This window comes from Heloderma suspectum, chromosome 10 (assembly GCF_057233095.1).
Source record: "Heloderma suspectum isolate Gila_16-S chromosome 10, 16-S_ref, whole genome shotgun sequence".
NCBI lineage: Eukaryota > Metazoa > Chordata > Lepidosauria > Squamata > Helodermatidae > Heloderma > Heloderma suspectum.
Window position 1 is genome coordinate 35,301,940 of NC_139467.1, and position 15,411 is coordinate 35,317,350.

General features: G+C 44.2%; 1 protein-coding gene across 1 annotated transcript in view; it reads left to right on the plus strand.

Moving 5' to 3' along the window:
- The first annotated feature begins 4,621 nt into the window (after nucleotides 1–4,621).
- MYOM3 (myomesin 3) overlaps nucleotides 4,622–15,411 on the plus strand; it is a 60,211-nt gene continuing 49,421 nt past the window's right edge. Inside the window, exons 1-4 of the mRNA XM_084814414.1 lie at nucleotides 4,622–4,728; nucleotides 9,802–9,876; nucleotides 11,943–12,102; nucleotides 13,604–13,761. Of these exons, the coding sequence (XP_084670540.1) occupies nucleotides 4,622–4,728; nucleotides 9,802–9,876; nucleotides 11,943–12,102; nucleotides 13,604–13,761 (500 nt within the window). The remainder of the gene's footprint in view (nucleotides 4,729–9,801; nucleotides 9,877–11,942; nucleotides 12,103–13,603; nucleotides 13,762–15,411) is intronic.

The following is a 15,411-nucleotide window of genomic DNA, read 5'->3' on the forward strand; positions in this document are numbered from 1 at the left end:
TTAAAACCCGTTACTTGCATTCAAGGATAAACAGTTTATTAAAAGTTTTAGCCTCAGATGTATTAATTAAAACAGAAAATGCATCTTCCGAATGTGGCATGAGAGATGCAATAAAACAAGAAACAAACATATCTTTGCATTCAATGAGTCAAGGGCAAGCTTTGTTGTAAAGATTTTGCAAAACTGTGGTGTCTAACAAGCACTTTGAGGGGCTAAGTCAGGCTTCCCCAACCTGGTCCCTTCCAAATGTTTTGGACTAAAACTCCTATCATCTTGATTTGCCATGCTGACTGGACGTATTAGATTAGTAGTTGCAAACATCTGAAGGATGCCAGATTGGGCTAAGTAATTTCTGAGATATTCACCTGATAGGGTTGGTGTATGTCTTGAAGTTTCAGAGTATGAATTCATCTCTTTTTCAAGATCTCCAGGGGAAAGGAGATAAATCAGGGGGTCAAGCTACGCATTAGCTCAAAAGTGTGACTCACAGGGTAAGCACTGATGATGTAACACTATGGTTTTCTTGGCACATCATTCCGTTTTGTCTTAGTCCTCCTGTGTGATCTGCCTGCTTGTGTGTTTTTAGGGTAAGCAGCCAGAAGTAAGGGGACAAGGTATTTTCTATGGGCCGGTGCACATGAAGCGACAGCCCATCCTGAGTTAATTTACCCTCAGGGAGCTGTGGTGCATGCCGGCTGCCATTATGTATATGTAACAGATTATGGATTATGCGAGGGTTGTTTAGCCCTCAAATAACCCCTACTGGCTGGGTTCACACAACAGGACAAACCCTGGTCGGGTTGCATATTAATAATGGTAGCTGGCATGTGCTACAGCTTCTCGAGGGTTAATTAATGCATGATGGGCTGTTGTATCATCTGAACAATGTCTTTAGGACTGATTTGTCCTCTGCCTTCATGCCCATTCTAAAATTTAAAGCACTTTTCTTTCCCCAGCATGTTCTTCTAGACGGTATTGTTCTCCCTTCCTTGCCAGAGAGTGCCCCAGAGGCGATCTTCAGCACAGGTATAACAAGTAGGACCTGCAACAAAATGTTGCAGTGTGGAATGCTCCAGTTCAATGTGCCAGCCAGCCAGCCAGCTATGTCCTCCTCCACAATACTCCATTCCATTCTCCTTCCCAGCTGGTTTTCTGGGGCTTTCCCTCAACAGTCAGTCAGCCAGCATTCCATGGCCACTGACTATGGTCAGTCCTCAATGAGCTGCTTTGGGTTCCCTGGTCCCAAGATGTTCTCAGCTTCTGCAAAACTGGAGGCTCCCAGAGGCCTGCTGATATACCTTCCCTCTTGTGTGCGGATGGTGCCATTTCGGCTACATAAGGATCCACGCTCACTTCTGAACTTTAGAAATAGAAGGAATGAAAATGCGTATGGAAGAGAGCAGTAATCCTACAACTGAAATCAAATAGGAGAGGCTTGAACTCTCTACAAAATCACTTTTTTAAAAATCAGGCTTCTCCCCTTGTTCTACAAAGCACTAGCCTTGAGCTCCCAGACTCCACCCGCGTCTCCAGGTCTGAGCCTCAAGGGACCACCTGGCTGCCCTATATCTGAATTCTGTACTTTGACCACTATAGTCTCTCATCTATACTAGCGAACGGACCCAGCTTCACATGGGTTGGAATAGCCATTCGTTTGATATAGCAGAGTCTTCAAGCAAACTTACAAGTTTGCTTGAAGAGTCAGAGTTGGACACATTGTGCCCACCCCGTCTGAGTGAAGGTACCCCTGCAGGCACCCCTAGACATGACCCCTGCCATGGTGCACCCCCATAACCATCTGAGGGAGGGCTCTGTTGACTCCATTCCCCTGAAGGTGGGTTGCCCCACAGCAATGGGGGGCAGCAGCCATATAACTCTGTCTCTCAGCCCACTAATCTCCTCTGGCTACAAACTGCAAAGCTATACGCTGGTTGGGGAAGTCCGCCACCTAGTGATCAAAGATGCTAGTGCAAACTTCAGACATATGAACAATTTAAATTAATTAATGTGTTTAAAAAACAAAATAACCCCAAGGTGCACACAGCTAGGATCCCCTTAGTATGCACACCAAGTTTCAGGTGTCTAGGTATCAAAGTCTTGGTGCTATGGTGCTGACAGGCAGACAGACAGACATCCTCTTTTATTATTATAGATGAGGCTCATTGAAGGGCTGCTATTGTGAACTGGGTTCTGCAAATTCTTTGGGAAGGAAGAGGAACACCCTTTTGAAAGTCGTTTGCGTTTAATCCCCCAAGCATTAGGGTAGTGTCTAAAAGGAGCTGATCCCAAAGGGGAGGGTGGATTGCATAGTCGCCTCTCTCTTTTGGCAGCAACTTGAAATGGATGTAAGCCAAGTGTAGCTGCGTTGTTTGCCTCTCTACTTCCACCTCGAGGAAAGTGACTGACCTCGCTCTGCTTTTGTAGGTATTCTGGCTATGCTCTTATCAAGTATCAAATAGGGGGCCAACCATAGATACACTCTGGTCAAATAAATGCTGTTAATTGTTCTTGTTGTTGTAAAAAAATTTTTTTTTCTAGGCCTCGTATTTTGATGCCATTAATTGCTTAGAATTGTCCTCTCTCTACTGATTTGGATTTTTAGCCCGCTCCAACTTTAGAGCTCAGGGCAATTGAGAAATGACTCTTATGAGTATTTTCTAAGGGTATGATTAAAAACTTAACCCTGGCCAGCCTCTCAGGGCCGAGGGGGTGGGTGGGGGAGCATCTTACAAAGGGGTAAAACTAAATGTGATGTGTGAGAACCACGATTGGATGTTTTTCTTTGCCTAAAAGCACCCACAGGGTGGGGATTGAATTGGGGCCATGATGTTAGCCTTGGACAGTAAACCCTTCCCCCCAGATGTGCTCCACCACTGAGCAAATCCCTTTTAGGCAACCTTCCTCAAGCCCTCCGGATGTGTTGGACTGCAGCTCCTATTATTCCCATGGCCAATGGCATCTGGAGGGCACCAATATGGGAAAGGCTTGATTTAGGGCAGGAGTATAGAACCTCAGGACCAGGGGACAAATCTAGCCCTCTCAGGGTTCCCCAGAGAACCATGCCCCCTTCCCCTGGCCCCAACCGCTTTGTCACAACCACCAGTCCCTTGGTGGCCTCCCAGCTTTTGTGCAGTTTTTTCCTTCTTCTAAAAGGCTGAAATGCCTCTCCTAAGGCGTAGTTACAGCAGTAAGAGCAATGGGATAAATTATGCTAGTATCGTTGGATTTTTTGGCCATGCTCCTTTTGCCTTCACCCTCACCCACCTCTGGAATGCAGTCCCAGAGAGCTTTTCAGAAACAGAATTCAGCCCTTAGGCTAAAAGAGGTTCAACACCCCTGCTTAAAGGAATGGAAATCACCATGGAAATCCAGGCAGCTTGTGAAAATGCTGTACTCTTTGTATCTTTGTTCAAAGCTGACAACCCTTTGGAACCTTAGTTTAGATTTAATTCGTTGTTTGGCCATGTTGATTTTTTTTTTTTTTTTTTGGTCATGTTTCCTGTGCCTGTGTGGTGCATTCCTTTCCCTTCCATTTGGTTTTATTTTGTGATTTTATTAGGATGTAAGCCTTTGTGGCAGGGATTTTTTTTTATTGTTTTATTCTCTACAGTGCAATGTGCATTAATGGTGCTATATAAACATATGGGGAGAGCAATCCTATGACTGCTAGTGTCAGGGTTGGATCTGAGCCCATAGAGTCCCAAAGCAGCTCTGATTCTGAGGAAGAGATACAATCCATGGGAGAGGAACCCGCTTGTTTTTCAGAGGCGCAGCTGGAAGGAGAGCCCCCCCCCCCGCTCACATTCCTGGGAGCAATAGTGACCCTGGTATGGAGAAGGAGGGACAACCTGAGCTTCTAGACAACAGCTGTGCTCCAAGGCCCCACAGGAAAGGGGGAGAGGCTCCCCTCCTACTCCTTAAGTTCAGAGACTTGCCGCGCTTTTCTCCAAACGGAGACCAACTGCCGTCCTAAGTCTTAGTAACCCCTGGTGGGCTGCTTCTTTGTATTTCCACTTAGTCTCAGGCAATTAGCATCTGTAAGTGTCATTAGGTTGAATGGAAATAAAGCCTTGGAAAGGAGTCCTTTTGTCTGCGTGTTGATTCTGGCTTCTTGAGGATTTCAGAAGGCAGCAGGGGCGTTCCTGACAGCTAGACAGTGTCTAGATGGCTGTAGGGTTTTTCAGTTCCCAGAAAATGCACTCCCTGCTCGTCCCCCTCTGCCTCGTAGGCAGCACGGATGTTCCCCATCTCCGCATTCATAAATGCAGTGCAGAGACGGGGAAAGGAGGGCATTCCTGGGGGCGGGGAGGAGACCACAGAAGCGTCATTAATAATTCCTATGCGCCATGCATACTACCCCCCTCCCACTCCAAAGCTCCCAGCTAGGCAGTCAAAATCAGCTGTCTAACCAGAAATGCAAGGCAGCTGGAGCGCGGAGGAGAGGCACCCCTCCTTGCTCTGCCCAGCCTGCATTGGACAGTTGGCCACCTCCAGGTTCCAATAGGATTGAGCCCAAATAAATTAATAATTATTATGTTTTTTTGGCTAATTTTGAAAGCTGGACTTATTGAATATTTGATGCTATCATTCCAGCAGGTGAGATTCCTCAGAAGCATCCATCATGGAAACCCGAACCTTTTTCCACCACAGGGAAGAGGAGCAAAAGGAAGAAAGGCACCGAGATTTGCAAATGACCTCCAGAACAAGGAAGGCAAAGTTCAAGACCAGGTGCGCCAACTTCTTAATGATATGACACAACCCAGTGTTAGGGAGAAGAGTTTTTAACTGATCATATATGTTGCAGCGAATGTCCAAAATTTAGAGAATGTAAACCTTTTTGTGATAATTGTCGATGAATGCATGAAAACTAAGAGACATGCTGCTAGTGAGTGTATTGGGACATTAAAAAAAATTATCTAGAATTGTCAGCTTTTGTATGTGAGTGTCCCTAAATTTGAGATACTAACTAACATATAAACTAAGTTGCATTTTGCATTGTCTGAACTTAAAAACAACGATAAACCACCAGCAACCATGTATCCAGTTTATAAATTTTGAAAGAACAAGAAAATAAGATTATATAATGTATAAACTGGATGCATGATTGCTGGTCATTTATTTTGGTTTGGAGTGATGTGTCATGCACAGTGCATCACCTATGTATTGGTTTATATGAACTTAAAAAATTTTTTGCTCACTCCCTTAAGTGGCAAGATTATTATTTATTACATTTATATCTCACCTTTCATCGAAGGAGCTCAAGGTAGAGTGTGTGTGTGTGTGTGTGTGTATATATATATATATACACACACACACACACACCTCACCACCACCACTATTTTATCCTCTCAGCACACCCCTGTAACGTAGATTAGATTGATGGGGAGTGATTGGCGCAAGATCATCTAATGAGCTTCTTCCACCTCCTTGTAGCTGTATGTCTGTGGGTGTGTGGGTGTGAGAGAGAGGGGGGGGGAGAGCTCCTTCAAGCTCTAATTGGACTACTGTTAAATCATATAGATTTCCTATTAGGAAACAGTTTTGAATAACCATTAGGAGACAACTGTTAGTTCTCTCCTAACAGTTCTGTCCCTTTTGATGAAACATCAGCTATCGTGGACTATTAAACAGCAATCTGCCTAAGGAACAAATGGTCACCTTGCAACACACACACACAGAGCCCTACAAACAACAGCTCCATTCCAAAGAAAAGACATGACTCCAACAGTAAAAATGATGGAATAACACTGGTTTATGCAGAATGTCTCCAAATGTCTGGACACCCATTTCTTGGAATCTGTTGTGCTGTGGATACCGGACCAAAAGTGCAATCCCATGCATGTCTACTCAGAAATAACTTCCATTGCGTTTAATGGGACTTACTCCCAGGTTAATATATATAGCATTGCAAGCAAAATATCTAATTTACACATGTCTACTCAGACGTAAGTCTTGTTGAGCTCAATGGCACTTACTCCCTGGTAAGTGTGTTTAGGTTTGCAGGCTTATTTATTTATTTAAGGACATTTTCATCCTGCCTTTCAATGAATAAGGAGGCCTACATCTCAATTTAAAATGGCTCACAATAAAAGTTAAAACTATAAAATCAAGTATGAACTACAATTCAGCAGCAGCCATATCCTAAGAGTCTTTTAAAACCAAGTAGCACCAGAAAGAGTGAAGCGGCTGGGCCAAAGCCGAAAGGACACTCAGCTGTGGATGTGTCTGGTGGTGAAAAGAAAATCCGATGCTGTAAAGAACAATATTGTTTAGGAACCTGGAATGTCAGATCAATGAATCAAGGTAAGCTGGAGGTGGTCAAACATGAGATGGCAAGATTGAACATCGACATCTTGGGAATCAGCGAACTAAAATGGACAGGCATGGGCGAATTTAATTCAGGTGACCATCATATCTACTATTGTGGGCAAGAATCCCTTAGAAGAAATGGAGTAGCACTCATAGTCAACAAAAGGGTGGGAAAAGCAGTACTGGGGTACAATCTTAAAAATGATAGAATGATCTCAGTACGAATCCAAGGCAAACCATTCAACATCACAGTAATTCAAGTTTATGCCCCAACCACTGAGGCCGAAGAAGCTGAGGTTGATCGGTTCTATGAAGACCTACAACACCTTCTAGAACTAACACCAAACAAAGATGTCCTCTTCATCATAGGGGATTGGAATGCTAAAGTAGGAAGTCAAGAAATCACCGGGATAACAGGCAGGCATGGCCTTGGTGTACAAAATGAAGCAGGACAAAAGCTAATAGAGTTTTGCCAAGAGAACACGCTGATCATAGCAAACACTCTTTTCCAACAGCACAAGAGACGACTCTACACATGGACATCACCAGATGGTCAATATCGAAATCAAATTGATTATGTCCTTTGCAGCCAAAGATGGAGAAGCTCCATACAGTCAGTAAAAACAAGACCTGGAGCTGACTGTGGCTCAGATCATGAGCTGCTTCTTGCAAAATTTCGGCTTAAATTGAAGAACGTAGGGAAAACCACTAAACCATTCAGGTATGACCTAAATCATATCCCTTATGAATATACAGTGGAGGTGAGGAATAGATTTCAGGGATTAGACCTGATAGACAGAGTGCCTGAGGAACTATGGACGGAGGTCCGTAACATTGTTCAGGAGGCAGCAACGAAATCCATCCCAAAAAAAAGAAATGCAAGAAAGCAAAGTGGCTGTCTGATGAGGCTTTACAAGTAGCTCACGAAAGAAGGGAAGCGAAAAGCAAGGGAGAAAGGGGAAGATATACCCAACTGAATGCAGAGTTCCAGAGAATAGCAAGGAGAGACAAGAAGGCCTTCTTAAATGAACAATGCAAAGAAATCGAGGAAAACAACAGAATGGGAAAGACTAGAGATCTCTTCAAGAAAATTGGAGATATCAAGGGAACGTTTTGTGCAAAGACGGGCATGATAAAGGACAAAGAAGGCAGGGACCTAACAGAAGCAGATGAGATTAAGAAGAGGTGGAAAGAATACACAGAAGAACTATACAGGAAAGATCTTAATGTCCCTGATAGCCATGATAGTGCGGTCACTGAACTTGAGCCGGACATCCTAGAGAGTGAAGTCAAGTGGACCTTAGGAAGCATTAGTAACAACAAAGCTAGCGATGACAGTATTCCAGCGGAGCTATTTAAAATCCTAAAAGATGATGCTGTTAAAGTGCTGCATTCAATATGCCAACAAATTTGGAACACCCAACAATGGCCACAAGACTGGAAAAGGTCAGTTTACATTCCAATTCCAAAGAAGGAACACGCCAAAGAGTGTTCAAACTACCGTACAATTGCACTCATTTCACATGCCAGCAAGGTGATGCTCAAAATCCTACAAGCTAGGCTTCAGCAGTATGCCAACCGAGAACTACCGGAAGTACAAGCTGGGTTTCGAAGAGGCAGAGGAACTAGAGATCAAATCGCCAACATTCGCTGCATCATGGAGAAAGCAAGAGAATTCCAGAAAAACGTCTATTTCTGCTTCATTGACTACGCTAAAGCCTTTGATTGTGTGGATCATAACAAACTGTGGCAAATTCTTAAAATGATGGGAGTACCAGACCACCTTACCTGTCTCCTGAGAAACCTGTACGAGGGTCAAGAAGCAACAGTAAGAACCAGACATGGAACAACCGAGTGGTTCAAAATTGGGAAAGGAGTACGACAAGGCTGCATATTGTCACCCTGCTTATTTAACTTATATGCAGAGTACATCATGAAATGCCGGGTTGGATGAATCAGAGGTCGGAATTATGATTGCTGGGAGAATTATCAACAACCTCCGATATGCAGACGATACCACCCTAATGGCAGAAAGTGAAGAGGATCTAAAGAGCCTCTTGTTGAGGGTGAAAGAGGAGAGTGCAAAAGCTGGTTTGAAACTCAACATTAAAAAAAACTAAGATCATGGCATCTGGCCCTATCACTTCCTGGCATATAGAAGGGGAAGAAATGGAAGCAGTGACAGATTTTACTTTCTTGGGCTCCAAGATCACCGCAGACGGTGACTGTAGCCATGAAATCAAAAGACGCTTGCTCCTTGGGAGGAAAGCTATGGCAAACCTAGACAGCATAGTAAGAAGCAGAGACATCACCTTGACGACAAAGGTCCGTCTAATCAAAGCTGTGGTTTTCCCAGTAGTAATGTATGGCTGTGAGAGCTGGACTATAAGGAAGGCTGAGCGCCGAAGAATTGATGCTTTCGAACTGTGGTGCTGGAGAAGACTCTCGAGAGTCCCCTGGACTGCAAGGAGGTCAAATCAGTCCATCCTAAAGGAAATCAACCCTGAGTGCTCATTGGAAGGACAGATACTGAAGCTGAAGCTCAACTATTTTGGCCACCTAATGCAAAGAGAAAACTCTCTGGAAAAGACCCTGATGCTGGGAAAGACTGAAGGCAAAAGGAGAAGGGGACAGCAGAGGATGAGATGGCTAGATAGCATCACGGATGCAATGAATATGAACTTGAGCACGCTCCGGGAGAGAGCGCAGGACAGGAAGGCCTGGCGTGCTATGGTCCACGGGGCCACGAAGAGTCGGACACGACTGAACGACTGAACAACAACAACAAGCTGCTAAAAAGGCACTAAAAATCAGAACCATGACATGCCTGGGAAAACGAAACATATTTTTTACTTGGTGCAAATCCCACAGTCATAAATGCAACTGACTCTGCTCTTTGAACTTCACCTGCCCACATTCCCTGTACGGCTATTAAAACGTTGAAAGGTTGGCCAGTGCATTCTGCAATAAATCACTAGGCCAAGCCAGGGAAAAAGGAGCAGGAAGGAAATAGGCAGATAAAGAAATTCATGTTTCTCTGAATTCAGATTTAGAGAAATGAAGATGAACACCAAGCTAAAATTCATCTCATGGTAATATAACCATCTTGGTACAACAGGGTTTTTGCCTGCCATAAAAATAATTTTACATTTAACTAGTTATTATTAACAATATAATAATAAAGTATTATTAATAATAAAATAAATTTAAATTTAATTGGTAATTTTCTGATGTAAATAACTTTCAGTTCAAAATTAGTTAGATTCTTATGTGCTAAAGTTTTCCTTATTAAAGACTTTGAGATTTCTCTGTGGGTTGTTTCACTGATGGCAATAGTCATTATGTTAGCAAACTATTTTCTGGGCACAGCCTATTTGGTCAAGGTTTATTTATCGACCGGTCTCATTTTATCTCCCTCCCACACCTTGTAATATTTATTTGGCATTCATTCATTCATTTTTATCTACCCTCATGGACTCCCACTTGCAACAGCGAGGAAGAGGAAGGCTTCACACTTTCAGATTTGTCCATAGCGGCTGCCCTTGCATTGACATCGGAAGTTTCATGGTATGTCCAATGGTTTACTAGATAAACATTTTCTAAAATTCTAAAGCAGAATGAGTTCAAAGAGGGTAACTATCTATGTAAATGTGTACAAAATATGCCTGAGGTGTGTGTATGTAAAGGAGGGTGGGAAACTTGTGGTCCTCCAGGTGTTTTGGCCTTCATCTCCCATCATCCCTAGCCAGTATAGCCAATGATGTAGGATTCTGGGAGTTATAGTCCAAAACATCTGGGGGGTGCACAAGTTGCCCACCCCTGAAAGAGACATTTTGAGCACAAATATGCAAACCTTTGGCCAACACTGATTATCCATATCAATTTTCTGTAGCCAGATCTATGAGTGTGACCTGATAGGTTCTTCTAGAATCCTGCTTACAGATTAATCCTAGAACTGTTACATGAATATGCTCATGTTAAAGTTACAAAGGGAGCTACATCATATTGACTCAGACCATCGGTCCAGGTAACTCAGAAACATCTATGCAGTGGTAGCGGCTCTCTTGGGGTTCAGAGAGGGGTCTTTCCCAGCCCAATCCAGAGACACCGGAGATCGAACTCAGGGCCTTCTGTATGCAAAGCAGGTGCTCTGCCCCTGAGCTGTGATGGCTCTCTTCCAATCAGCAGTTTCACGTGTACAGGCTTGTGGGATCACTTCAGATTGAAAATCCGTGAGTGCAAAGCATTTCATAGAAATAACAGCCACACAGCCCCGCTGTTTCAAGGACACTTCAGCCCAAGCTAGGCAAGATGTTGGGGATTTGTAATTGGATCTCCTCTCACTTAAAAAACAAAACAAAAACCGTATTAAGCATCTGCAGGGCCACCTAAATTGAATCAGGGCTGTGATGCTGGCGTGTCCCTCCCCTTGGGCCATTTGGCCGATATAAATAAAACACACCCACCAGTAGTGGAGGCTGGTGGCTCCGATGTTGGTGGGGTGGTAAATCCGCCTATCCAAGCTCCTTTAGAGCTCTGACTGGTTCTAATTGAAACCCGGAACAGATTCGCCACCCACTGACATTGGTAGCCACCAGCCTCCACTGCCCACCAGCCTGAACCTGCCATTTGCTGCATTAGAGAAAATGTTTTCCCTAACGTAAGTAGAGTGGCCACCATGGGTCCTCTTTTACAGAGGACAGTCCTCTGCTTGGAGGGCTGCCACGGGACTGTCCTTTGAAGGCATCCTCTATTTGAAGGGCTGCCCTGTCCAATTCCGGTTTAATGATAAAGAACCATAAGAACTGTTGCCCATCCACAGTGAGCACCCAAACAGGCAGACACACAGGGCCAAACTAGATCAAGACCACAGTGCCAAAAGTGGGGGGTTGAAGCCTTTTTCCTATGACACTTTTCCAATGAAAAAGGCCCCCTCTCTTGCAATCTGCTACTTATTTATTTATTTATTTGTTTATTTGTTTAAAACATTTGTGTCTTGCCCTATAGCATTAAAATCTCAGGGTGATGTACAGATAAAATCTTTGGGATGGCCACTTTTGAATCGCCCAAAAAATTGACAACAGAGGATTGTGATTTGCATAAATGTGCACATGCTGATCTATATGTATAGATACAAATGTAGAAACTATTATTATAATTTTAGAAATAGAAACACAGTCCATCTCACCATAATGTGGAAGACTGTGACTAGGTGACTGGTGTGCCTACCTATTCAGTCTGCTGTCCAGGTGCTACCTGTGCACGGGCAACCGTTCTGATGGCTCTTTATCTCTAAACCAGAATTGGACAGGACAGCCTTTCAAGGAGAGGATGCCTTCAAATAGAGGATGGTCCTCTGCCAGCCCTTCAAACAGAGGACTGTCCTTCATAAAAGAGGACACATGGCGACCACCCTAGTCCTACCAGGCCCCTGGCACCCCAGTATGTGCCCAAGGATGCCGTGTATAGTGTGCTGATGCTAGGAAAATCCAGAGTAAGGCAGTACAGAAAGGGAAGAATGGTTGGAGGGTTGGGCAGTGAAAAAGGATAAAGAGAGCTGGGTGAGGCGCAGCCTGAATCCGGAGAGTGGCCATGAAAAGCTGGGTGCTATACTTCATGCTTATCATCCCCAGGGAAACAAAGATGAGGCGGGAGGCTACTGTTCTGGAGCTAGAGAAAAGGGGACAGAAGATGGTTCGGTTTGGGAATGACATGGAAAAGCTGGAGAAAACCGTCATTAGAAACTGCCGCCTATTGCGCGTGAGGGCTGACAAGATGGCCCTTCGGAGAAAGGTGAGGGGAAGACTTTCCACTGGATGTGCTCAAAATTTGAAATACGGACTCAGCGGAAACAGAGAAATGTTTGCTTTTGGTGCCATGCAGCTATGAAAACTGGGTAAAGTCCATTGGACAAAGTGGATAGACCTGGGCCAATTTGGAGTCTCAGTAAAACATCCGTGTAACCTTTTGTCCCCATTGTTCAATCAGCTTTGGAGCAGTCCAAAAGTTTATAAACAGCCCCACCTAAAGTGCCCTCAAGACCACCGCTTCATGGAGGGGTCATGTCTGACTTAGCATGCGCATGGATCCCGCTGTTGCTTCCCAGCAGTGGTGCCAGCTATATGTAGGTATTTGCAAGTGGGATAACAGCCAGCAACTGAAATAACCGAGCCAGCGAAGAATCTCAGTGTCTATTGATATCTCCTCCCTAGTTCCAAGTTCCAAGGTCTCGTCGCCATGACCAAACTAGAAAAAGGCTGCAAAGCAATATTTTATCGCATAATAAAATAGGGAAACGTGTTAGATTTTTAAAATGTGTGGCCATACCACCTGTGTGTAAATGTAGGCACTCTAACTCTTATGTAATAAGGTTTCCGTAGAGAAGGGGCGTTGGACCTCTTTCAGTTTGGGGTCTGAATTCCATTCTGAAAAAGCTCTCGGGGGGCTCATTCCAGTGGTGGGCAGGACTGAAGGCAAAAGGAGTGAATCATAGAATCATAGGGTTGGAAGGGGCCTACAAGACCATCAAGTCCAACCCCCTGCTCAATGCAGGAAGCCTGATTCTCACATCTAAGTACTACCCAGGGCTGACCCAGCTTAGCTTCTGAGAACAGACAACTAATGCTTAGGAACGGCATTTCAACCTTTTCAAATGGGGGAAAACTGCACAAAAGCTGGGAACCTACAAAATGATTGGTGGTTGGGGAAACGGGAGTGGGGCCATGCAAGGAGGGTATGACCTGGGGAACCCCAGAGGGCTGGATTAGGGCCCCATGTAGGCCAGATTTTCCCCACGGGCATGAGGTTCGACACCCCTGTCATATGGCCTCATCCATGTCCTTTGGCGTTTGTTCTAAAGTGCTAAAAGAGCAACAACTAATCAATGCTGCTGTATAAAGGCAGTAATACATTAAAATGAAATCTATTACATAGCAATCAAAAATTCAATTGCAATTTTGTGTCCTTTTATAGATTAGTAATAAAAATAGCTTCCAAATTCCATGGGTCTGGAGAGTCATGTGCACATGGCATGAGGCCAGGGTTGATAAAACCAATGGGAAGAGAAGAGAGCCACCAAGGACCACCACTGGCTTTAAGCATCCCAAGGGAGTGGTTCCAGGGGTTACCTTCTCAGGCCACAGAGCTGCTTGACTCCAGAGGTCACAGAGGGCTGCCTGCTTATTCTGTAGCAGAAAACAGAAGGGTGTTAAGAGTTGCCTGTTCCATTCTTGCACGTGTATTTATAGAACACCAAGATAAAAGGTTTTTAAACTGCCCGTGCTCTTTGTCCTAGGCTGAAGCAAAGGCACAGCTGGAAAAAGAGGTCATGGAGCTGTTGTCCTGCCGAGCGCCCATGTTTTGGATCCCACTCCGAGCTCACGCAGTCTGGGAAAGAATGAGTGTAAAACTGGAATGTACAGTTCTGGCCAATCCTCAGCCAGAGGTGAACTGGTAAGTGGGCAAGCGATGAAGTTACTATTGCCAATTCTGGAACACTCTGAAAACCCACCACCTCTCCAATAATACCTCAAGGCCAGGTTATGGGATCAGCGGAATCAAGTGTTAAAGCTTTTCTCAGACTGCACTGTTTGGGCCTGCAAGGGAGGCGTGGGTGCATGTTTGAATACTCCACCCTGCACATAGCATGTCAGGGGGATGGGTCCAGCCTAGCCTAGCCTTCCCTCTGACATCGTGGTAGTTATCAACATCGAATGAGGTAGTTGTTGCTTTTAATGGAGTATTCAAATGTGCAACACCGCCACCACGCTTACCTCACAGCCTGAAGTGGTACATCCTACTTCACTCTGCTGATGATAGAAAATGGCCCTCCACAGTTAGCTCCTGTTGGGGGTCAGAAAGGAGCAGTTGTGAATTGGGATGGCCACTTGTTGTTGTTCAGTCGTTCAGTCATGTCCGACTCTTCGTGACCCCGTGGACCATAGCACGCCAGGCCTTCCTGTCCTGCGCTCTCTCCCGGAGCGTGCTCAAGTCCATAATCATTGCATCCGTGATGCTGTCTAGCCATCTCATCCTCTGCCGTCCCCTTCTCCTTTTGCCTTCAGTCTTTCCCAGCATCAGGGTCTTTTCCAGAGAGTTTTCTCTTCGCATTAGGTGGCCAAAATATTTGAGCTTCAGCTTCAGTATCTGTCCTTCCAATGAGCACTCAGGGTTGATTTCCTTTAGGATGGACTGATTGGGATGGCCACTTACAAATCACAAAAAAAAAAAAAAGGAAACGCATCACCAAAAAAAAGGATAAAAGAGGATAGCAATTTCCATACAATTTGCTAATATGCAAATTTATAAATAAGTACAACCAGTTTGTTCTCCACAAACACAGTTGGCAGAGAAAAATCTAACAAAAGGCTTAACTTAACTGCGTTTATTGAAAAATCCGAAGTGTTGGTGTCTCTTAATCCCTTCGTGATTTGCTTACAGGCCGTACATTACTGGCGTATCATGTACTTTGGCCTGCACCTGTGTTTATAAAGGTGTACAGAGACTTTTTTGTGTTCATATTTCATTTTGCTCCAACTTGCAATTAATTATACTTTAATTTATTGATGTATCATGTTTAATTATACTTGACATTTTTTTATATTAAAAATAAAGCTTTATCGTAGATTGTTATAGAAGATAGCCTAATTCTTAAAAAAAAGAAAGAAAAAAGCTTTATGGACATAAATGAACTCCTGACTTTGAATAGTAGTGAAAACCATTGGTATTCATGGAATCTTCGTGTCAAGAGCTTTCCAATGAAGTACGTTCCATGAGAATCAGTCAACGGGAAGGCAATCAAAAAGGGATGACCAACTAACTCCTGACTTTGAATATATATATATGTATATATATATATGATAATTTAACTAGAAATAGAGTCCATCTCAACATAGTGTGGAAGACTGTGACCAGGTGACCACCTGTGTGCCGGCCTGTTCAGTCTGATGGCCAGGTGCTCGCTATGGATGGGCAACTGTTCTAATGGGGCTATCTTTAAACTGGAATTGGGCAGGGGAGCCCTTCAAATAGAGGATGCCTCCAACAGAGGACTGTCCTCTGTAAAAGAGGATACATGGCCACTCTCTTAAATTGTGGAGCCAA